The 24,260-nt window shown below is 41.8% G+C and overlaps 1 protein-coding gene across 8 annotated transcripts in view; it reads right to left on the reverse strand.

The window, feature by feature from the left end:
• The window catches only part of RB195_002332 (uncharacterized protein), a gene marked incomplete at both ends in the record, with an annotated part of 51,539 nt that overhangs the window by 9,990 nt on the left and 17,289 nt on the right, over window positions 1-24,260 (reverse strand). For 4 of the 8 annotated variants that reach the window (XM_064199544.1, XM_064199548.1, XM_064199545.1 and 1 more), the window contains 40 exons: window positions 2,708-2,807; window positions 2,970-3,002; window positions 7,069-7,183; window positions 7,352-7,500; window positions 7,750-7,854; window positions 8,477-8,592; window positions 9,227-9,356; window positions 10,403-10,540; window positions 10,600-10,725; window positions 13,054-13,168; window positions 13,224-13,360; window positions 13,431-13,523; window positions 14,413-14,520; window positions 14,581-14,730; window positions 14,893-15,018; window positions 15,139-15,231; window positions 15,303-15,441; window positions 16,254-16,411; window positions 16,462-16,560; window positions 16,618-16,730; window positions 16,802-16,904; window positions 16,957-17,144; window positions 17,357-17,474; window positions 17,524-17,634; window positions 17,898-17,970; window positions 18,028-18,177; window positions 18,235-18,354; window positions 18,409-18,521; window positions 18,945-19,068; window positions 19,334-19,473; window positions 20,111-20,174; window positions 20,251-20,393; window positions 20,481-20,622; window positions 21,071-21,168; window positions 21,440-21,530; window positions 21,620-21,726; window positions 21,844-21,956; window positions 22,660-22,709; window positions 23,467-23,624; window positions 23,833-23,991. In XM_064199544.1, the coding sequence (XP_064055422.1) occupies window positions 2,708-2,807; window positions 2,970-3,002; window positions 7,069-7,183; window positions 7,352-7,500; window positions 7,750-7,854; window positions 8,477-8,592; window positions 9,227-9,356; window positions 10,403-10,540; window positions 10,600-10,725; window positions 13,054-13,168; window positions 13,224-13,360; window positions 13,431-13,523; window positions 14,413-14,520; window positions 14,581-14,730; window positions 14,893-15,018; window positions 15,139-15,231; window positions 15,303-15,441; window positions 16,254-16,411; window positions 16,462-16,560; window positions 16,618-16,730; window positions 16,802-16,904; window positions 16,957-17,144; window positions 17,357-17,474; window positions 17,524-17,634; window positions 17,898-17,970; window positions 18,028-18,177; window positions 18,235-18,354; window positions 18,409-18,521; window positions 18,945-19,068; window positions 19,334-19,473; window positions 20,111-20,174; window positions 20,251-20,393; window positions 20,481-20,622; window positions 21,071-21,168; window positions 21,440-21,530; window positions 21,620-21,726; window positions 21,844-21,956; window positions 22,660-22,709; window positions 23,467-23,624; window positions 23,833-23,991 (4,708 nt within the window). Of the gene's footprint in view, window positions 1-2,707; window positions 2,808-2,969; window positions 3,003-7,068; window positions 7,184-7,351; window positions 7,501-7,749; window positions 7,855-8,476; window positions 8,593-9,226; window positions 9,357-10,402; window positions 10,541-10,599; window positions 10,726-13,053; window positions 13,169-13,223; window positions 13,361-13,430; window positions 13,524-14,412; window positions 14,521-14,580; window positions 14,731-14,892; window positions 15,019-15,138; window positions 15,232-15,302; window positions 15,442-15,607; window positions 15,686-16,253; window positions 16,412-16,461; window positions 16,561-16,617; window positions 16,731-16,801; window positions 16,905-16,956; window positions 17,145-17,356; window positions 17,475-17,523; window positions 17,635-17,897; window positions 17,971-18,027; window positions 18,178-18,234; window positions 18,355-18,408; window positions 18,522-18,944; window positions 19,069-19,333; window positions 19,474-20,110; window positions 20,175-20,250; window positions 20,394-20,480; window positions 20,623-21,070; window positions 21,169-21,439; window positions 21,531-21,619; window positions 21,727-21,843; window positions 21,957-22,659; window positions 22,710-23,466; window positions 23,625-23,832; window positions 23,992-24,260 lie in introns of all 8 variants that reach the window. The other 4 variants (XM_064199543.1, XM_064199541.1, XM_064199546.1 and 1 more) reach the window with 3 other exon arrangements.

Below are 24,260 nucleotides of genomic sequence, written 5' to 3' on the forward strand. Positions count from 1 at the left end.
TTAGACTTAAGGCATAAAATGAAGGGCAATGGAATACTTCCTGGTCTTGTGGATGAAATAGGAGTTACTTACATCAGAGATGCTGATAAAGCTAACGCCCTAGCCCTGCATTTTGCATGTGTGTTTTCTTCAATATGCAGTAATAACACTCCAGAAACTGTTGGCATAGCTCCTATCCAACAGCAGTGCAGTGTCATATTTTCCCATCATTCAGATATCTACAAATACCTCTCTCAAACCGTCGGTTATTGAAACATATGATGGAATCCCGCCATTTGTATATAAGGAGTGTGCTGCTACTTTATGTTGTCCTCTAGATCACATTTTTAACATCTCAATGCTATAAGGTGAAGTTCCGGAGGTGTGGAAAAGCGCCATAGTTACAGCAATTTTCAAATCCCCAGGTACTAATCTGCTGAGCAATTACCGTCCTATTAGCTTACTAACAACGCCAGTCAATATTATGGAAAAGATAATCAGGGATAAACTATTTTCTTGGCTAAAGAAGTTTCATCTGATTCCCACTCAACAATATGGATTTATCGCAGGAGCTTCGACATCTACTAGCCTAACTGATAGTATTTTTGACTGGTCCTTAGCTTGCAATCAAGGTAAATCGATTGATATAATATACGTTGACCTATCCAAAGCCTTCGATAAAGTATGTCACTCTATATTAATTGCAAAGCTTAAGTACTTCGGAATAATGGGCCATGTTATAGATTGGATGATCTCATGTCTTAGCAAGAGAAGTATTACAGTCAACGTTGGCCACAAATACTCAGCCAAATTCCCTTGCAGAAGTGGAGTTCCACAAGGAGTCCTGTCCCCTCTCTTGTTTCTCATCTACACTATCGACCTACATAATGTGCTCAGAACTTCTTCTCACTTCAGTATCCAAATGTACGCTGATGACATTGAGATTTACGGCATATACGATGACGAAAACTACCTCGAAGTACGCACTACACTTCAGACATCACTGGCTAAAATGTCCGACTGGGCTTCCAAATGGGATCAGCGCATTAACTACGACAAGTCTCTGGTTATGCATGTAGGTAAAAGGAATGTGGCTGAGTATAGTATGAATGGAGTAACTCTCAAAATTTGTAGTGGATGATAACCTCAACTTCACAGAACATATTGATCATATTGTAAGAAAAGCACACTCCTCCCTTTTTCGACTATTCCGCATTGCTCACACCGCTAATCCAACTATTCTCACTCGTCTACACAAATCGTTCGTCTTATCTCATCTTGAATATAGCTATCAGATTTGGAGCCCTTCGAAGAAAAAACATATAGCAAAGCTCGAAAAGGTGCAAGAGACTTTTGCCCGTATGTTATTCAGAAGAATATCAGCAGAATTAGCGGTGAATATCCTACAAGTGAATAGCTACAAGGATCGTCTCAAAAAATTAGGTATGAGCAGCTTGAGGAACAAACGTATACACGCCGACCTAATCTTCTGTTTTCGAGTCCTCAGAAATGAAACCAAATTAGCGCCCAGCAAGTATTGGTGCTTCAGACCTAATAATGAAAGAACTGGTGGTTTCAATTTACATTACGCTAAATTACAGCATAGAAAGTTTGACCTAATGTTCAATAACTTCTCCTATAGAACTGCTAGATGGTTGGAGCTCTTACTGCGCGATATTGTTAAAGCCGAACATAGTAGGATATTCAAGACGAATTTGAAGGAAATTGACGTAAGCCGGTGTTTGAATATTGATGTCTAACCGCATGCCTCTAATTCTAGCAACTCTCTGATGTCTGGTGCCTTTTGCACAGGGCATGGAACTGGATCACGGATTCCCGTCAATGATACCTCTTAGTTGTCTTTAACATTTCTCCATCTCTTGCACTGCTTCTCCTATAGTTATCTTTTTCAGCTTACTGCAAGACTACTCTTTCCCTTCTTCCCACATATGAAGTCTATTCCGGTCACCGAAGCTCATTCGCTAACGAGGATACTGATGTCTTTTGGTTAAATCTCTCTTTAATTTGTTCCGTCATATTACCTCCTCTCTCAATTACTTCTGAATAACCTCCTTTTGCTAAGTTCTGCAGGTTTGGTAACTGCCGCTTGTCTAGATTGTGGTGGTCAGTCGATTGAGGATCACGATAGTTGGTGAACCATCTTGCTTAAGGTCCCCCGTCAGGTTCGCCTCTAGTTCAACTAATGATAAACGCTCTGGATGGGAGAGTAGATGCCATAAGAGGATTCTTCACCTTCTGGAGTAGGAGAACGACATGTTTGACATGTTGGACTTGTTATCCGCCGCAAATAAAGACAGCGCCAGTTTTCTCTGACAATAAATTGGGTTACGGGTTTAGTAAAGTTTGTACATTTTTTTTGTTCGTAACATTCTCTGACTCAGACAAAGTGTGTTCCATTTTTCATTTTTTTAAAATTTATTTTTATTTTTTATCTTTCTTTTCTGGTGCACCATTGGTGTATGTGAATAAATAAATAAATAATGGCGTTTTTACAGAAGTTCTGTAATTATTGATGGATATTCAGATCATTTTCGATAGTGCTGAGACGCAGCGTACGATCGCAGTAGAGTTAGGTGGAGCGCTAACGACGACCTCCTTAGTATACAATACACCGATAGCTGGTGAGGCAAAGAATGATCGGAAGCATGCTCGAAAAAATGAGGCCTCTTCACCAGGTTCTCTTGATTGTCATACTTAAAGAACTCACATTTGATCCCATCTGCTCCACTTGCATCCACGGAGTGCCCGTCTAGATACCCATGTGTCCCGAAATATCTGTGCAGCAGTTTAGAGCGTAGCTTTTGACCCTTAAAAACTAAATATTCTACAAATTTGAAAGTTGTTCTCCCTCCCATAGAAAAAGCAACTAGTGTGCCGGACAGCGTGACAAAACATAGAACTCATGCTATATAGATACTTGCTAGTTATAAGACAACTAGAAGCGACAGACTGTAAGAGAGGTCACATACCAGTCGATGGCTGCGCATCGAAAATCGCCCTTTCTGCAATATGATATGCTGGGATACTTATTCTATACTATGAATCACATTCCAATAACGTTTCAGACGAAACGAAACCCAGAAAGTCTTGGAATGTGATATTCTTTAGTAGCACTTTAATAAGTTAGAACTCAAAGTACTTGGATAGGTACATATTAACTTGATATGTACGAATGCACGCATTCTCTTGAATAGCAAAAGAAAAAAAATAACGTCAAACTCATTCATAGTCCATTTCACACGTTTTGAAGTTATAAGGCAATCGGGTGCCGGTCGTAATTTCAGGTCACACATCAGATGTGAAAATAAAATCTTGATCTCTCCACACTCAATACTTCATTTGAAAACATGGAAGAGACGTCGTCTTTGGGAGGAAGTAGCAAAGTCAGAAAAGGATCAAAATGATGTGTATCAATTTCAAAAAAGTGTGCTTGTCCTAAAAGTTAGTTAGTCATAATTAGCGACAACAATTATAAATAGACAAACATTCCTTTGCTACCGTAGGCTGAATCATCTTCTCAGTATGATCTTAATCCAGTCGAGCGCGCATTGCAACATAACCAAAATTACTATCGTGTAGTTCTCTGAAGAGGGCTTGAAGCGTTTTGCTGTTGGGCTCGAAACGGGGCGGTGATATTGGCGATTGCGATCGAACTAAGTCCCTCAGTTCGTGCAGAAGGCTGCAGAGATGAGAAATATTCCCAACCCGACCGCATCTGCTAGCTCGACTCCAGCAGGCTCCGGGTCGTTTTGGCTCGACTATACTTTCCTATGCAGTCGCTGTCGAACGCATTATGTGGTCCTCGGCAACGACGTGCAGTGGTATCTACCCCGCCGATCGACGCAGAAAGCTAACAAAAAAAAAAACAAGAAGGAAAGCTACTATATGTTAAAGGTGCTATCGCCCTTTAGGGATCGTCAATTACTACTACATGTTTGCAGATAAGCATATTACATATTTGGATCCAGAAGAGAATCGCAAGTCGCACAGATACCGAGATCAAAAGTAAGGTATGTGAAATGGACTGAAATTTGGTTCTAGTGGGCGCTTTCGTTTTGTTTGGTAACATTCAAATTCAGAGCCAAAGTACAGAACAAAGAAGAGCAACATAATAAGCAGCGAAAGCTGCGAACGTATGTACATATCAAGCCAAAATGCATCTGCATGAAGGTATGTGGTTCAGTCAAGCTTGATTGTAAAATAAACGAAGGAAATAACGTCTTGCAATTATACTACATCACACGAACAAAATCATTTACGTTAAAAAAGTCCTTCAAGGGATCGTCAATTAGCGGTAGCAGAAACTCATTCGGCTGCAAATGAGACTTCTTCTTAGGACATTTTGAAAGTATTTCATCTGTAATAATAAAGGCAAACGCAATTCGAAACTATGAACATAAACTATGAAAGAAACGTGTTCCGCAACAAACATGCTGCATGGTTAAGAAAAATCGCTGTAATAATGGTTAGTCATACATAAATCATATTATTCCTAACCTTCACACTAATCTCTTTTCTTCCATAAACAGCCTCATCTGCTCATTTTCACACGAAAAGATGCACAATGGAAAAATCGCCAATATGAGAGATCGATAAAAGCAGGGCCAACCGTACGTTTTCCCAACAAGGAATCACAAGAGGGGAATGGGAGCAAGAGGGGTATACTAGGGGATCACATTCAGTACTTGCCTTTCGAAAAATAGTGTAATATTTGAATGAATGGTTGAAGAAGATTCGAAACTTATGCAGTAAATATAGTTTAGCCAAAATGACAAGCCATAAAACGATACAAAGATCTTATTCTTCATACTTCTGCTAATGGAACAACTGAGTTCCTTGAGCCAATCTTGATGATGGACGAAATGGCATTTTCATGGTGCTCTAAACTACGCTTGATGACTTCTCGGGCGCTTCGCCGGCTCAGATTGTACAAAATCACGTGAATCATATCTGGTGCGTACAGTAAGCTGTCAATATGAAGACAAGTCAGCGAATACTTAAATAAATATGATGCATTATAAGCAGTTTAAAATAGTTTGGAAGGTAATGATAAGTACAATAATTCGCACAAAATGCGCGTAACTGCCCAAATATTTTGATGCTTTTAAAAATTGACTTACTATCACAACTATCTAATCTAAGTATCACAACGTTTGTGCAATCATTTCATATAAGTAAAATGGAAGCAGCTTGAGGTGACTTCGTACTGAGTACCAAGAGACCGTGGAGGGCAGACTTGAAGGAATTACCCCACGAATCTGGGGTAGCACGGATTTCCGGTGAAGTATTCGTACACGGAATCGTAGATTATTGAGAGAAGGGTGATTCCGTTCATTTCTTCCTAATTGCGGTAGAAAACGGCCCGGAAGATACGGCTTCGAGCGTTCCGGCGCACTATTTTCTACGAGTTCGATAAAAGCGCGCCAGTTTTGTGCACGCGCCGCATCTTTCGGACAGTTTTTTTTTACGGCAATTAGGAAGAAATGGACAGAATCACCGCCCTCTCCATAGTCTCCCATCCCGTATAAAAATACTCCACCTGGAATCCGTACCACCTCAGATTCGTGGGGGATTCACCTCTTTAATTCTTTTCATAGCTTTGCTCTGCTCCAGCACTAATTCATTACCTCAGATTCAATCCACTAAAGATCCGTCTTTTTTAGATGAAGTTGGCTAATTTGTACGCTGTGAGAGGTGGACGTCTGGTGTGGGTGGTTGGCTCAGCGCGGTACAGTTCCACTTTTATCAAAACCGCCAGAGATCACTCCTTGGCAGAAGTGAGATTTCTGCATTCAGCGTAGATGAGTTGAGAGACCATACTTGTCACCCAACAATGATTTCTTTCCACATTATTATATAGGAAAAAAGGGTATTTTGACGTCATTACTATCAGAAAAAAGACATTTACAACTGGGAATTGAAGTAAAATTATAACAAAGTAGGGTGCACGAGTTTCTGAACAGTTTCTGAGTTAACGTGAAATTTTGTGCTGTTTGAATTTCACAGTAAATTTTCCTTATTATCCTCTAGTTTTTGGATTTTTCCTAGCTTGCTCCGGGAAGCACTGGAACACCTACGGAACCTACGGAAAGAAAAATTTACGACCAAGGGATTTCCTTAGTGCTCTATCAAAAGATGGGGCGGATTTTTTTTACCACGCTATCGTAGTCGTAGAACCAGAAGAAACAGGAAAATTCAGATTTTTGGCTGGGTGTCAGAAAGTATTTGACTTCGGACAAAGTTGAATCACTCAGTCCATACCTAAGAAATCCTTACTCAATTTGAAATATGTTACAAGAGGAAGAAGATTTTAGAAGAGGATTTTCCCTAGCACAGTCTTGTTTTACTTTTTTCAAATTTTTTTTTCGTTCTACCAAAAGATAGTTGGGAAAGAGTTCGGAAATTTGTTAAAATTCCCGACGTTTTCTCAACTGACATTTGAAAAACCTATAAAAACTGTAGTTCAATTACTTTACAGCGCAAACGTTCGCCTGTAAAACGCACACTTACTTGCTACTCCAGATTTCTTTTGCGCTAAGTTGTACACGCTTATATTTCAATACTTGAATATATTTTAATACATTTTATTGTAATATTATACTTTAACCTACCATAATTCGCAGAAGTCCTTCACTGGTTCTCAATCAGCGTCAATTGCAATTAAATTATTGCAATTAAAATTGCAAGCAAATGTTGCCCACATTTATTCAAATCATCATCACATTATTTTCCCCTTGCTTCAATTTCTTTGTTGATTTCGTGATTAATTCTATTAAAATGTTATTTATTACATTTAATTTATTAGTAATACATGAGCGACTGTACCAAAGGGAATGGGAGGAAGAGGAGGGGTCGCTTTTGGGAGTATCTCTTCCCCACTACACGCTTGATCCTGCATATAGGTGATGTTTGTGTTTATTACAGAGGTAAACACGCTGTAATCTAATTTCACAACTATCTAATGCAGAAAATCCAACTATTTACTTCATGTTAACCGTCGATAAGGGTAGAAAATCGTTACTTTGCATTCTGTTCCGATGGAAATTATCAAAATGATATTAAATGAACCTGATCGCTGAGGTTCTGCCTTGATCCGTTACACATTCGACATAACGTTTGCAGAACACGAGTGCAAAGATTGTCTTGTTTATTTTGCATCAAAGTCTTGCAGTGTTGAATTAGCCTAGAAATGAAAAAGGATTTTTTTAATGCAGATACCTTTCCTTTCGTATAGTTACGTATGCGAAAGATAGATTCTCTTCTTCGAAAAGTGATTTAAAACGTCAAGCATACCAACGAAAGTACGTTAATAAGTTAACTGTTCGAACTACAAAGTAAAGTATGAACTCACTTTGTTACTACACCACCTTTGGCGCACTTATCTCGCAGAGCTGACCCTACCGGGAACAGCAGATCAGGCGTATGTAATACATCGACTAGAACACTTCCTTCGGCTGAATGCAGAGGTAGAAGGTAGAATTTGAATTCACCAATCATCATCTGAATTAAGAATACCTAGTAAGGAAATCTCTCACTTTCTATATTTTTTCAGCAGCAAAACAAAATCTCCGCCACAGAGATGAAAGATTGGACGCTCATTCTTGTAAGGTAGTAAAGGGAGGAGGGGAGCGGTTGAGGGAGGATGGAGATCATGCGACACGTGTAGTACTTCTACGAAAAACATGGGGAAAAATGCTTGCATCCTTTGTTTAGTTGGTCTCGAAAGAAAATGCAACAAAAGAAACTCACATGGTAGCATGTGACGACGTTTGCCACCTTCTCGTTCTGGTTGATCGTCGATGAAAAACCGGGCATCATCAGTGAGTTGGCGCGATTTTTCATGTTCAGCGTTTGCTGAGAGTCGAGTACATATTTGAGGTGTGAGATATCATTAAATGGTAGAAGAAGCTAATTTGTTGAGGTGCGATAAACGGTTCGGAATTTGTGAAGTGTCAACAAATCTAATGCAGCATTCCTGACTTAAAGGCAGCATACCACGAATCTGACGTAGTGAAGCTGAAACAGCTGGATACGCTAAAGATGAGATTGTAGACTGCGGGATCAGGAGTGGTTCCGCTCAGCCGCATCCAGCTGCGCAGCGGTCGAAAGCCAGTCGGTTCTCCTCGACCGCCTATTCAAGTGAAATCAGTATAAAGGTTGCTGAAGGGACCAGAACGTATATGAGGAGCGAAGGAAGGAGCGTTCTAACGTTCCTCATAGGAACTAAAGCAGTTCCCACGTTTTTAGGACGATCAGGGAGGGGTAAACGGAATCACCCCGGATTCCGCAATCGTATAACCTCATCTCTAGCATCCTCCGCGGATTCTCTCACCACGATTCGCGGCATACTGCCTTTAACTTTGTAGTAGAACATCTTCAATATCCAAAGGCGTGCTTCAAACAGCTACGATGAAAAATGAAAGGAATGTAATAGTGAATGAGGTTTTGTAAAAAAAAAACAGAAATATGCAACTACCTGTCCAATAAATCTCGCCGAATTCGCTGCACATTGCCAGCGTTGCTTCACGGTTGGTGTAGAAGTGAAAGGCGGCATAATGACACTTGCTGGTAAGGCAATGTTGTTTTCTTCGGCTAAAAAAAAACACGAAAAATTTATTTGTTTCGGGAAAGAAAACTGATAACAGGCAACGGAAAATTTAGCTGACTAAAAAAAAGAAATGTGAAAAAATGAGGATGAAAGATAGGTAAAGAAAAAACACCAACATTAATATCAAATTCAAATGTTCTCTTTTCTTGAAACCTCGTCATACTTCTATCTATATTTTCTAAGAGTGTGTCTGTGAGGATTTTTTTAGGTGGGACCTTTTTGCCCAACGTTTCGGCTTTCTCGCTGTCTTCAGATGCCAAAATAGAGGTTGACTGGAACAATAGTACTTTTATTATGTCATCCTCACAGGTACAATATTAGAAAATATTAATATCGAACATCAGAAATCTGCTCCTGGCAAGATCAAGTACTAAGTATCTATTTATTTTATATTATTTCATTCATTTGACTCACTTACTATTACTATAGGTGGATCAAGCCAGGCGTCAGACGTAAGCGGTTGCTCTCGAAGTGGCGAGGTTGAACTAGCGCTTGCGAGCGACTCGTACTGCAGCTAAGAGTGGAGCTAGTAAGGGTCCCACCTCGATCCCAACTTCAAGTGCAGCCGTTTACGCAATTGCACAGGGCTTCAGATCGTTTCAACACGACTGTACTTACCCCATTTTCGCAATCTTTTAATACATTGGTCAACACGGTACCAATGCTTTGGTGATTGTGACCTCTTCAAACTACCAGCATGAAGCATGCTCAGATGTTGAAGCAGAGCAGTGAACATCTTCTTATGTGCCTAGAATAATAGTAATCAGTAGCCTTGGAAAGGTAGACAAAGACTACAAGCGATAACAAAGACGACTTTGCTCTAACAACTACTACTGTATTGTTATGCCACTAAGCAACACGACTAGACGATCAGTCACTACCACCTCAGAAACTTCTGAATCACCGTGCAGTTAGTCAAGAGCACATAACACCTATAATTTCCAATTAGATTTCGGTGAACTCGCCCACTTACCTTTTTAAAGACATGATTTTTTTTACAAATTTAACACGCTGAGGACCCACTGGCGTGTCACTCGTGCTTGTGCATGAGGGTTTGGTTGACCCTACTGTTGATCAAGCTTTAAAAGGGGGTTTTTCCTGCTGTTTTCTATGCATCTTACCGGAACATCGACAAACATTTCAATAACCTCTAAAGTACATCGCATTGATGTTGTAACACCTCAAGCGTGAGTATGCTTTCATTGTCAAAATGTTAAACGGTGCTGCAGCCGCTTACTAGAGGTAAACTCTCGAATACAAGACCTTTCTGGACTCTTTATCACAAAGGAACACCTACCGCCTAGATTTAAGAACTTACTGAGAACTACACCTCCTGTATTTTGTAGCTACATAGTATGGGCTTTATTCAAATGTCAGAAGACGTTGAGTTCACCGCCAGGATATTACTCTGATTAGGTTTCTAATACATCTTGGAACTAAGCTTCGGCTTTGGGAGTTTCGTGTCTATCTTCTCAATGCTCAAAATTTGGCTATCAGGGCTCGAAGATTTGAAGAATATTTAAATCTATTTAAACATCTGAGGATTTCGGGCGTTTCGCGTCCGCTTCACACACATCAATTACAACATTGGTCGAGGTCCTTTTAAGAGTTGGCATCAAAAGTAGGCAAAGTTAAAAGTAGGCGTTAAAATCTTTCAGAAAGACTGTCTAAGAGCGCATGTGTATGTAAAGGTCTCTTGATGTCAGGCGTGTTCAAGAAGTTTCTGAGTTAGAATTTAACAACATAGGTGTAAAGGAGTGAATGTGCGTCATTAGGTGAGATGGTGCAGCTCACATGAATGTCAACCTTTGCTTGTTCACTGTACGGCTTCTCGAAGAATTTCAGTAGGATTTCGGTGACAGTGAGGCAGACATATTGTTCCAATATTGCACAACTTGAATGCGGAGTCATTTTTGAGAGTTCGCTTTGAAGCTGAAAACAGAAATAGTGAATGATAACATAGGAACATGAGAGAGAGAAGATTTTCTTACTTTCTGAACATCCTCCAGCATATTATGCAAAAGTGAGTCGACATACTCCGGTTTGTATGCATCTTTCATTTCCGCATCGGTGTCAATGTAGCAGTGAAGGAGAAATTGGAAATACGCCATTTTCACCTTAGAACTGTGGTAATGTACGTAGAAAAGATAGTTATTCAAAGGAGAATGCGATGAATTAAAAGTATAAGTGTATATATATATATATATACATATATATGTATATATATAAATATATATATATATATATATATATATATATGAGATAGTCATAGCATCTCTATCTCGCCATTTCCTTTACTTAATATCTAAACATTCTGCAAAATCATTGACTAGCTTCTATGACAAAATAAGAAGTGTTTAAATTCGGCACGTAGTCCATCATGATATCATGATATATAATAACGAGCTTAGTCCGTGTCTGTGTGTGTGTGTGTGTGTGTGTGTGTCACGAAATTCGAAAAGGGGGTGCGACGGGTCCACCCGGCGTCGGATTGGTGCGCTATGGTCCTATAGCTATAAAATGGGTTGCGACGGGTCCTGCGGTGTCGGATTGGTGCGCCGGCGCCAGATACCCATAGAAGGGGTGCGACGGGTCCACCGGCGCCAAATAGCCATTATATGGGGTGCGACGGGTCCACCGGCGCCAGATACCTATGGAAGGGGGTGCGACGGGTCCACCGGCGCCAGATACCTATGGAAGGGGGCGACCAATAACTGTGAAGGGGGTGCGACGGGTCCACCGGCGCCAGACACCTATAGAAGGGGTGCGACGGGTCCACCGGCGCCAGATACCTATAGAAGGGGTGCGACGGGTCCACCGGCGCCAGATACCCATAGAAGGGGTGCGACGGGTCCACCGGCGCCAGATACCCATAATATGGGGTGCGACGGGTCCACCGGCGCCAGATACCTATAGAAGGGGTGCGACGGGTCCACCGGCGCCAGATACCTATGGAAGGGGGTGCGACGGGCCCACCGGCGCCAGATACCTATAGAAGGGGTGCGACGGGTCCACCGGCGCCAGATACCTGTAGAAGGGGTGCGACGGGTCCACCGGCGCCAGATACCCATAGAAGGGGTGCGACGGGTCCACCGGCGCCAGATACCCATAGAAGGGGTGCGACGGGTCCACCGGCGCCAGATACCTATAGAAGGGGTGCGACGGGTCCACCGGCGCCAGATACCTATAGAAGGGGTGCGACGGGTCCACCGGCGCCAGATACCTATGGAAGGGGGTGCGACAAACTAAGAAGGGGTACGGGTCCACCGGCGCCAGATACCTATGGAAGGGGTGCGACGGGTCCACCGGCGCCAGATACCTATAGAAGGGGTGCGACGGGTCCACCGGCGCCAGATACCTATAGAAGGGGTGCGACGGGTCCACCGGCGCCAGATACCTATAGAAGGGGTGCGACGGGTCCACCGGCGCCAGATACCTATAGAAGGGGTGCGACGGGTCCACCGGCGCCAGATACCCATAGAAGGGGTGCGACGGGTCCAGTCCACAGGGGTTACACTGGCGCGCCGGCGCCAGATACCTATGGAAGGAGGTGCGACAGGTCCACACCTCCTTCCATAGGTATCTGGCGCCGGCGTCGAAATAGTGCGCAATAACTTCGTGTGCATGACGCAAAAGATAGATGGTTGCAGCCGTTTCAAATCCGTGGCCACGGGCGCTTTGCTTTACACCCTATATGACTCCTCCGTGTGTTCATTTCCTTCTTCGTTCGCCTCAAGTTGGTAGCATGCCGCTCTCAGAAAGTGGAAACATGCATGCAAACGGGTGCTTAAATAGTAGCAAGATGTTTATGTGGTCTGACGTGGAACGTTATCTTTATCAGTAAGATGATGTCCTTCATGTCATTTTATGCCGAAACATCATTCTTTGATAACTGTTTATAGAAAACAGGAGAAAAACCCATATTTCGCGTGATACTTTTAAATTTTGTCTATAATATATTGATAAGGAGTGTTTGAAGCTGAAGTTCGAATATACTCCAAATGTAGAACTGACGCGTTTAGAAAGAAGACTATGAAATATTTCGCTTATAGTTATAATATAAAAAAAGGAAGAAAGATTGTTGGAGTCCAATTTCATAGAACTAATAACACTAATATTAATTTTCGTTGATTAGTGAAGGCGAGCGAAGCAAACAACACAGAACGTCTGAAGTCCGGCTTTAGCCGGACGCTCAGACTGGTCATTTATAACATCACCGTATTTATTTTCGAAATGAAACTGGTTGAAGTCCGAGCAGAAAGCTCGAGAAGAGCTTTTGGGCTAAGGTAAAATAAGATTCAACGCGAAACTCTGTGACTCTCTGACTATATGATATGACTGACTAACTTCTTAAATTCTTTCTTGGTTTCTTCCTAGTTCTTATTAGAAATTATGCCTTCAATATGAATAATGGTGTAAGTGCGTTATGGTACTTATATCCATACCTCTATTAGACATGATGGAGATGTGACAACTCGTACAATGTGATCCATTGGAATCTCAGAAGCGCATTTCAGCTCTGTGCTACCGTTCTTCCCACGCGTACACAATGCGAGCAACCTGTGCATGACAACGATCTCCCCAAGCAGTCCTGACGTGGACTGGTATGGCTCACCTAACTAATTCAATATGATATTTCAATGGATGCGTGTTGTCCAAATAAGGCGGAGCCTGCTGCATCATTTGCTCAAGTTGTTCGAATGATGCATTGTCGACGTAGAGAGCACGAACTTCATCAGAAGCAGCACAAATCTAGAGTAATAAGGAATAGAAAGCAATGCAATCAGTCATAAAATGTGATTTACATGAGGAAGGACCATACTTCTGTAGCGACTTTGTCCTGACTTGTTTCGATCTCTTTTTCGTGGATGCATACCAACGATTGAAGTAGCTCCAAGAATACTGCGTTCCGCGACTAAATGATCAGGGAACATTAATACCTATGTCATTTTTCTTCAGAAAAAGCCATTTTATGAGAACTAACGTAGCAATATTTCTTGGACGGACAAAAGAGTCCATGCTATAGTTGAGTTAATACCACCGAAAGCTTGGTACACCTGACCTGCGGCTGCGCTCGAAGCGGCGCGGTGGAGCGAGCGGTTGGAATGAGCCTCGACACTTACTCACACTCACTCCGCTTCACTCATCGCAGCAGTTCGAATCACTCGCAAGCTCCAGCTAAACTGCTTTTACAACCGCTTTTACGCAACTGTACCGAGCTTCACGTCAATTTCAAGGCAGCATACCACGAATCTGAGGTGGTGTGGATTTCAGGTGGAGTATCGGTATACGGGGTCGTAGATTATGGAGACGGGATTGGTTCCGCTCATCTCTCCCTCATTATTGCAAGCAGCCCCGTTCAGAATGCTGTTTTGTACGACGCCATCTATTGCTAGGGTCCACCCCTTGCGCCGCCTCCGCCCTGCCCCGTCGAAAATCAATTCGGACTAGGGTGTAAGAGACGCTACGCGTGCAATGGTGGCGCGCTGCAATAGAAGCATCGTACAAAACAGTATTCAGAGACCGGCTGCTTACAGTGATTCAGAAAGAGATGAGCGGAACCACCCCGGTTTCCATAATCTACGACCCCGTATACGGATACTCCACCCGAAAACCGTACCACCCCAGATTCGTGGTATGCTGCCTCTAATCAGTCTATACAGTATCCTACAGTTCAGGGAATTCAAACACATTCAAAAACTTTGTGAACAATAAAACTCTTTTTTCCTGGTCCAAGCACTGTATCAACACAGCTTACCACTCTTATCTTTTTCAGTTTGAGTTTTTAAAAAATGACAGGTAACCTTGTGCTCGATAAGATTCACAATATGCGCAATAAGATCCTCGGAGACGTTCGCAGCAAGTTCACGATTGTTTCGGAAAATTGCTACTAAGGTGGCAGCCTCCTCTACCTGAATAGAGTTTTCTTGTTGCGATTGGACGGCCTTCCAGTATAGTAACTTCTTGCATACCGTTTCCACCTTTAAAGTACCCTCTTTGGCATCCTTTTCTATGGAGATAAACTTATGCAATCGACTTTGATTCTCTTTGTTCCCCTTACAAAAACTACGAAGGAATTCATGCGATAAGGTGATCAATCGTGGCATTTCTGTGTCATTTTTCTGAAAAATTCTACATCAGGACCTAAAATTTCCTAAAAATGCAGCATTCTCATGAAAAAGCGTAAATATTAAATTAGCACTTGACACTTTCTCAAGAAAATACATGAGAAAGAGAAAATACAGAGAAAATATAGAGAACAGAGAAAATATAATAGAATCTACCTTGTCGTATGGAATGCTCAAAAATTCAAGCACAACTTCGTAGACGCGCATATTTTTCAGCAATTGTTGATTCATTCCATCTGGGCGATCTTTCTTATAGCAAAGCTTTTTGAGGCGAACAAGGATCTGAAAAATACTTCTCATTACAAAATAATGGAGTAACAAGCAAACAAAAATATCAACTGAAAACTCCATAGAATATACCTATTTAACTACTAAATTTTTCAATTTCTCCATGAAACGTACTTGACGAATTAACGGATAAGCTATCAGCGGGGTGCGGTCGCTGATTTCTTGTAGCGCAGCGGAGGCAAGGTTACGGTCTTCGCTAATTAATAACTATAATCAAAAATTTCAAGTGATGTTCAGATATTCGAAGAAATTATGGATATGCTAATGACGAATCAAACCTGGTTCAAGAGCCTCAAACAATCTTTACGACTAGTTGGATAATGTTCATCAATAATGTCCACCACGGCCTTCAGACTTTCATCCGTTCCAAATCCTTTAGGCGTAACCAGTTCATGTTCTTCAAAATCCATTTTGGTTCTGAAACATTTTCGTAGATGTTAATGGATCGTGTTAGTAAGGACAGAAACCCAGGAATTCGTGAAAGATCGTGACGAATCGATATTTCTGCGCATGTCATCTACAAATTCACATTCACGAAACCAAAATCTTCAGCATGCATGTGACATAAAAGATATAGAAACACCTCAACCATTCGTTTGCTTTATCGCGCCAATCATGTACGTGATGGATGAGATTGACTATTCGATCCATTGTCAGTGTACTAAAAGATGGTTTTTATTTTTTTTTCAAAATTTTGTGTTTTTATTTATCACTAACGACCAATTCAAATATGAAGAGAATCCCGTTTTCCTAACGGTTTATTTATGAAAAAAGGAGGCTGGGAACAGTTTTGTAAACGAGCCCGTCACTCCCGTATTAGGAGAGAGAAACCTCTTGTCTACCCAGTTCCAATAAAAAGGTTTTCTTCAGTAACAACTCAACGCAAATTCAGAAACTGGAGATTCGAGGAATTACAAGGGAACATAATGGAGAACCATTTCCAACTAGCTTTTTTCGAATCACTCTTAAACTCAGATGAAAAACAATCCCTCGGCTCTTCTTTGCCTTCAATCTAGTAGCTTCGCAACCACATTGGACACTATTTAACAAACCTCTTCAGACTCTCTACTCAGTGCAACCTAAGGTACTCACCATACTAGTATCCATAGCTAGTAGTTTTTTTTTTAGTAATTTTTCTCCTTCATGATATTTTCTTATCATTTCTTTCTTTCCCGTTTTAATTTTTATTCTCTTATTTCATTATTAGTTTAGGTGGAACACAAACTCACGTCCTGTCATCCTTATCATGATCTTTGCCTTCAACGGAATGGTGCCGATCGCCGTGCACCCACAGCTCGGATTTTTCTGTCAAATTTTTCAAAATGAACAAGTCCCGATCCACTTGGCGATAGTTCTCCACGTCGTCTGACGACACCAACAATTGAACCTAAACAGAAAAGATTAGTACGAGAAGTTCATCACTAAAATGATGTTGACCTGCTTCAAATCCTCGAGGAGCTCCTGATATTGGGTGAAATGTCGGAATAGCACTTTTAGTGCTATGCTGGTAAGTGGGGGATAGTCGGACATTGTCATCTGAAATGAAATTTATTATGTTTTGCCTGGGACCAGTGTTTTCCACAATTTAACTACCTGCATAAGGATTGCCAGTAACAGTTGTCCATCGCCCCCATCCAGGTGCAGCTCGTGTCCTGACGATTGATAGATGGCTTCGTATAATTCATGTGCCATACGTTCATTGATATCTAAAGAATCTCGACGTAAAAATGAGAAACTGTCAGGAAATCTACGAAACCTGTGGACAAAGCACACTTACTTGCAGTTTGATTTAACACACCATGTTCATCGCATGGAAAATTCTGCTTGAACCATGACAGTGCCATAGTAATGCGATAGTCCCGACGGACATCCATGACAAACTAGTGTAGAATTTCTTTTATGGCAGATCATGAATGAAAAAGATAGAAATACCTGCAGTATTTCAGCCACTATAAGTTTTGTCTTCACCAGCAGCTGCCGACTTTCTTTTGCTTTTGCGGTATCTTCTATGGTGGTCTTCTCAGTACTTTTTGATGGTCCATTCATAACTCTTGATCTTCCACCAATCATGGATTGAGTTACACGATGTATCATTGTCATACCGTGAGATACAGTTCGAGCTGAAACGAAGTGGATGAGATACCGACAGAACCGTTACCTGATTCTCATTTCTTCGGCTTCCATCGGCTTCTCATTTTGCGACACTTTCAATATTTCTTTCAGGTATTTCAAATAACTGGAGAAAAGTTATAAAAGTGAGACTAATAGCAAGGTCAAAAATAAAATTAGTTAACAGTCGCTTGGTATTACCAACGAGTTATTTAATAACCACCTGTTTGTGCGCTATGTGGGCTATTGTCAACAATGTTCAGAAGATTTTCGGTGAGAGTAAGCAGATTGTCAAAGGTGTAGTAACCAAACTGAGCCAGAGCTTTTGCTAGGGTCACCATCTAAAAAAGGATATTTTGCTAGAAAATTCTCGAAAAACTAAGACTTTACCTCGTGTGTGAGTTTGTTGACAGAAACACTTGCTGCATCCTTTTGCAGTACCGGGCCAGATGGATGACTGTTTCTCAACGAGTCCAAGTAATTTTCGACAGTATTCAACACCTTAAGAAGCTCAAATACTCTGCTGCTGAGCGCAAATGAGAGGTCTAACGGCACGACATGCGGTCGGCTCGGCCCAGCTGGTTCGCAAGATTCTACAAGACAACACTTCTAGAAATGTTTCCAAAAATGAAAATAATGGCGTCAAGATTGTAGGTTGCTTGAAATATACCTAATAAAACTCGTTTTTGAGGTAATCTTCGCAGCTAGGGCGCGTCATCGTGCTAAAGCTGACCGAGTATGCTTTCACGTTAAACTGGACTTACATTAATCGCGAACTCGTCTCCAACTCGAACTCGTCCACCATCACTATACCCTTCGACAGATGTGGTCTTATAACTGAAATCATCGGCTAGGTGATCCGTCGATGAAACGTATACTGATCGATTCGCTCACGATTGCACTTTGACCTCGTTCGGAATATCGGCCCATAGTCGAGCATGTCGTATAGCACTTAGTGGACTTCCGCGAACTACATGTAAGTGAAGCATTAGACGTGTGAACGACGCCCGAACTTCACATGGTAGTCTTGCATCGGACATACATCTGAACACCTGGAAGGTCTTGAGAAGAAGTATTATTTAGTGCAGTAGCGACACTCACTTCAGAACAAGCTCTGCTGGAAGCTGCTGGGAGATGTTCAGCAATTTTCGTTCCGGTGGCGGATCTATTGCCAGGTACTGTTGTTCCTGACACATTTGAGCAAGTAGATCTAACTGATGTCTGAAAAGGTCAGCTTGCAACGAAGCACAGTTTTCGAATGACATCGAAATTAACCGGTAGTAATCCAGAAATTCTGCATCTGCTGTGCTGTAAGTGGCCGTTTCGGCGAGTTCTACTAGACTTCGAAGCTGCTGACCCATCCAACCAATATTAACTTCGTTGTTGATCTAAAAGAGGGGACAATAGAGGATTGATGGCTCGACATGAGGTTCTTCTACATTTTCCTCTCTACTCTCCAATCAACTAGCTACGTTTTAGGCTCTTTCTTTTTTTTGGCTTGGAAAAGGGTCACTTCACTTTAGTTTTCCTTGTTTGATTGTGGGGAACATAATCTCACCCGATATGAGTAGGAAGCAGTGTTCGACTACAAAAAATTGGGTCTCTAAAAAGATATTTACGGTAATTTCGACTAAAAGTTATAAATGAAGGCGAAAATCAGAACAAAACACGAATTTCGCATCAGTTACACTAGCCGCAAATTCACAGACTCGACCTCAGAGTAGGCGATCAGACACAAAAGAAGAAAATAAAGAAGCAGCTGATGGTGAAGGACAGAAGGAGCTGAATACTGTACACAAGCTTAATCTCACCAGCTTTGTTTCCATGAAAATATCACGATGCCTCTCGCTGAGCACTGAGTTGCAAATCAATTCCTGGACTTTTTTGTTCGCCTCACCACGACAAACGCATAAATCGGCCAGATAGTCGAGAAACCTGAAGGAGAGGGGTTAGGATATACAGGATTTTAACAACAAAATTCATTTGACTACTAAACGAAAATGATTGGTTGGAGGTGCGACTCGTATTTTTCACTCATTTGAATTCCATTCCAAAATTTAAAGAGGGAACACACGCGAATACGGTACAAAACAACACAACAATAGCTTACCTTTACGACTCTGCTAGGACCACCTACACCAAAATGACGTCTGAACTATTTATGAACCAAAATTAGTTTATATGTGCTTCCAAAACTTACTTTCCGAGACGATTATTTCGAACAAGTTCGACGAAACGCTCGATGTGCGGCGTCTTCACGTATTTCTCGAGTAGTTTTGGATTGTTGTGCAGTACCGCCGTCATGGTGTCCTCGGCGAGTAGATCAAATCCTATTTGTTCCTGAAACATAAAGGGACAACCCTACACAATGAAAAGTATTCCACTCTTTTTAAGAATTCCCCAAGGTGCGGTAGTAGATTTAGAAAAGTTAGATGAGTGAAGAAAGAAGCGAAGAAAGAAAGAAAGAAATTTTTCACATAGTCTGATCTTCCGTTTTCACTTATCCAAACGGGATACAATTTGCCAAAAGTGGTGTTATTAAAGTAAGAATGTGCGCAGCTCAATGATCAACAAAAAGGAACATCGGATAATCGTTAAATGCCTAATTCCAAAAATTGCAAATATCAGATTCCTTTGCCTTTGCAGTTCAGAACCTCCTGCCGACGACTTCTGAAATGGAAACATTCTTTTCATACAGATCAGCTAATATAGAGTATTTTCGTCCTTTAAACGTTATATAAGAAGCTTCAAAACTAAGTTTCATTGCAATACACAATTTGAGGTACGTGAAGCAACTCGAAATTCTTCTTAAGCTGACTAAAACTTAGCTTAATTGAATATTTCTGATTACAAAAACAAGGAACGATTTCAAAAAACCCAGTTAGAACGATGATGCGTTCTCCAATGATTCTTCTCTGCTTTCACCTATTATACAATAAACAGTGACTTCGTTGCCATTTACAAGTCAAACCCTCACTTGTATCTGTCCAAACTTCTCCGCAAGAAATTCCTGGTTCTTTCGATAACTGACTTGAGAGTACCTACAATGACCTTATGAAAGGAGAATCCGAAGATTTCTGGAAAATGTCAATGTGAATGAAAGAAAACAGCTCTAACCTCAACAAACTGTAACATAACTGAAACATTGTCTTAAACACTTCATTACGTTGCTCACTGAGATCCGACGGTGAACTCAACAATGGCCCAATCTCAGTGACGCCTTGTCGAGGCATAAACGGTGCTTTCAGAAGTTGGAATACCTAAGGAGTTTTTTTCAAGCGTGAAAAAAACAGAACTTGCGAATTTAGAAAATAGATAATAATCAATGCAGAAAATTGATAGCTCACCTGATCGAGCACTTCCTGCTCTCTTAACAACTTTTGACGATCTCTGGATGGTGAGAAATCATTGATTTGAAGCGGATCCATCATATGATTGGCGGTGTTCGTGACGAAATAGATACATTCAATTAGAAGTTGTATTGTGACACTAAAACTTTTGAATGGAAAATTTAGACACCAGTAATTTCCTTCGCCTTCAAGTGGATCAATTTAAAGGCAGCATACCACGAATCTGAGGTGGTGCGAATTTCAGGTGTATTCGTATACGGGATAGTAGATTATGGAGAAGGGGGTGATTCCGTCTATCTCTTCCTAATTGCCGTAAAAAAAAACGGCCCAGAAGATGCGGCGCCGCACAGGGCTGGCGCGCTCCAATCGAACTCTTTGTGGGAAATAGTGCGCCGGAACGCTCGAAGCCGTATCTTCCGGGCCGTTTTCTACGGCAATTGGGAAGAAATGAACATAATCACCCTCCTCCCCATAATCTACAACTCCGTATACGAATACTCCACCGGAAATCCGAACCACTCTAGATTCGTGGGGTGATGCCTTTAAGTTATCTATGAATAGATCAATATTTGAGTAGATTAACGTACTTGATCAACTCTTTCGTGACTGGATCACCGCTTTTGATGTGACGTATAAAGTTCCGCAATGCTCTGCAAGCGTCGTTTGCGAAGTCCAGATCTCGAACCTTTAAATTGTAACAAGAAAATTATTGCAATTTTTGGTGATTATTTAAGAAATCACCAAGTGGAAGAAATCACTAAGTGGCGCCCTTATTTCTTGACGCGCTAACTTACTTTTTCCCCTTAGTAGCTTTAGCTTATATGCGTGTCATAGATCCTCTAAGACTAATGCTTAGGTCTCCCGATTGATTGAGTTATTTACTTCCAGAAAAAAGGGCGCCACTTAGTGCCACTCCGTCCAACTACATTTTACCCAAAGAACGAGGAACGACGAACCTCATTAGGTGATACTGGCAGGAGGGCAAAAGTTTCTTTGTCCACCCGGCTGTTTTCACAAATAACTCGAACCCACCCTTTTTCGTTTTTGCTAAACGAGAGAAGAAATTAGAGAGTTAATGAAAAAGTACGCGCCAGACGGAAGATTGCATGCATTTTGCTTCCGCAAAATCTTCGCACCTGCTGTAGTATAAGTTCTGCTTCTCACTAGCATTTGTCGCATGCACCCAAGTATTTGTTGCATCGTGCTGTAGGCGGACGTAGGACTTAGTAGGCACATCCTTGTTCTGCAAAAACTATATTTAGAAGGTGAAATCTTCGATAGAATACGCAAAAAAGTAGTCCCAAAGAACTGGGGATGTGGGGGAAGTTATGCCTTCCCTTTAGAAAAAAAACCTTCGCACCTTTGGCATTGTGCCAGGATCCAGAGAAAAAAGCAGTTTCCTATCGGCTTCTGGGAAATCAGATTTGACGGGAACGAGAAAGTACGTGGAAGAGCTAGTTTCTTCAGTGCTTTCTAAGAAAATATTTTTGACAAGAAATCTCCCAGAAAGTAAAGCTGGAAAGTTATTAAAAAGTGCTTTCGAGAGAAAACGACCTGAAGCTTGGTTCAACTGCGTAAGCGGTTGCGCTCGAAGCGGCTGGTAGTACTAGTGGTTGCGATCAAGGTGGGACACGTACTCGATGTACTCGGTGCAGCAAGCAAAGGTCCCGCGTTGACTGCAACCTCTCGCTCTACAGCGCCACTTCGAGGGGCTTACACAGTTGTACCAGGCTTCATGTCGTTTTCAGCCAGCTGTAACATCTATTTTGAGGATGATTTTCGGCGGATTTAAATAGCGTTTCGCGACAGCGAGACGAAAACTCCGTTAGTTTGAGCGCCGAGTTGTGACCCCTAATAAGGACTCTCCCGCCGTGTCTGTTAGTGTCAGTGTTGTCTGCTTAGTGTTTCGACAGTTGGAAGTATATCTTCAAGAAGAAGTATTTTCAATGTTCTACAAAGCTTTGCAGGAGTTTATTCCTGAAAACATACTTCACCACCATCAACAAAAATGTTTTGCATGCTCGTTCACCGTGAGAGATTAGATTGTAACGATGGTGGAGATCAGAAGATTCAACTTTCATATCATGTAGCTTACAAACTGAATTTGTCCTCTCAATACAAAATCCACGACACTTTCGAGCTTCGAACAGTGAGCCAAACGACTTGTGAAACTAACCTGGTCCATCAGCGTAAAGTGTGGGCGGTGCAAGGAATTCGGCTTTCGTCCTAAAGTCAGTCTTCTACTTTTTTTTCATTTTCACCTTTCTGTGAATATAAGCAAAATTTGAGCTAGGAGACATAAAGCTTGCTTAACGCATGGCCAGCGCAAGGGGCAAACTATTATTAGTAGTTGAAATGCAAAGATGTTAATAAGCATACTAGATTTCAACCCTACACAGTGCATACGGGGAAAATGTAACTGGGGAGGGGTAGGACACTCAGCGGCCCCCTTATTTCTGGACGCTCTTACTTACTTTTTTCTCTCAAATAAGTAACGTTAGCTTATATGTCATGGAAGTGGAATGTTTATAATCAGGTCAAAACGAAATGAATCACGAGTGTAGTTGCGGTGCATTTGCGTATGCGCTCGAAACGGTTTGTTGGAGACAGGAGTTGGAAGCAAGGTGGGACCGTCGCAAACTGCAGCGATGGGTGGTGCCAGCGAGAGTGTCACCACGCTCCTAGCCGCTGCGCAATTGCGTACACACCTTCTCTCGAGGCGCTACGCAATTGCGTACGTGCTTCATGTCGTCTTGACCCTACTGTAGGTCTTAGATCCGCGACTGATTTAGTTATTTTCTTCCGGAAATAAGGGCGTTACTGAGTGCCACCCCGCCCAGCTACATATTCCCCGTGCATACTATCAATCCTACCTTCGGAACTCACCTTTCTAGTGTACCTCTGCTTTTACTGGAAAATCGAGTTGGTTGGAAGATACCAGATAAAACCGTAGAAACTCAAAATTCTATTGAAAGAGACATACTTCATATGCATAAGACTTGCTCTCCTTCCGTTTGCCGCCGGTTTTACCGGAGATGTAGCCGGAACAGCTGTTAAATACATATCCGTGGCCAGATGTTTGAAACGATAGTATTCGCGCCATTTTGCAGCTCCACCTCGATACGCGTCTTTTTGAACTACCTAGAAGTACAGTTGGGTCAAAGTGACACGAAGCACGGACAGTTGCGAAGCGGCTGCGCTCGAGGCGGCGCGGTGGAGTGTAGCGATTGGGATCGCGTAAGGATCCTCGCTACTGCCATCCATCTCTGCAGCTCGTCATGGTCCCACCTCGATTCCAACCGCTTTGAGCGCAGTCGCGAAAAAAAAATAAACATGAAAAATGACAGACCTGCACTTCCCAAAGCGCTCTCGAGCTTGTCGCATCTGCTGCCGATGGTCTATTTGTCATTCTCAGAAAGACCACATCCTGAGGAGGGCAGGTCTTTGGTACGGAGTCTAAGGTGAGGAAAGTCTGCTGGTCTGCGTGAAAAAGACGAACCACATCTCCCTAAAACGAAATTCTGGAGTATGAAAATACGAAACATTCGTCCACACTCTTCCTTCCTCTACTAACTTCTACCATTTGAAAGGAACCAACAGTCAAAAGCGAAGAAGAACCGTGAAGAGCAGAAGGGAACAAATTTCTAATGATGCTATGTTTCACATCACTTCTAACGCATGTTTTCAGTTTTCTTTCCTTTGCGATTCTCCACCATTGATAACCCAAATTCGAAGACTCAGCCCATCCCGTATGTGCTCACTATCATTCGAATATAA

Source organism: Necator americanus, chromosome IV (assembly GCF_031761385.1).
Source record: "Necator americanus strain Aroian chromosome IV, whole genome shotgun sequence".
Classification (NCBI taxonomy): domain Eukaryota; kingdom Metazoa; phylum Nematoda; class Chromadorea; order Rhabditida; family Ancylostomatidae; genus Necator; species Necator americanus.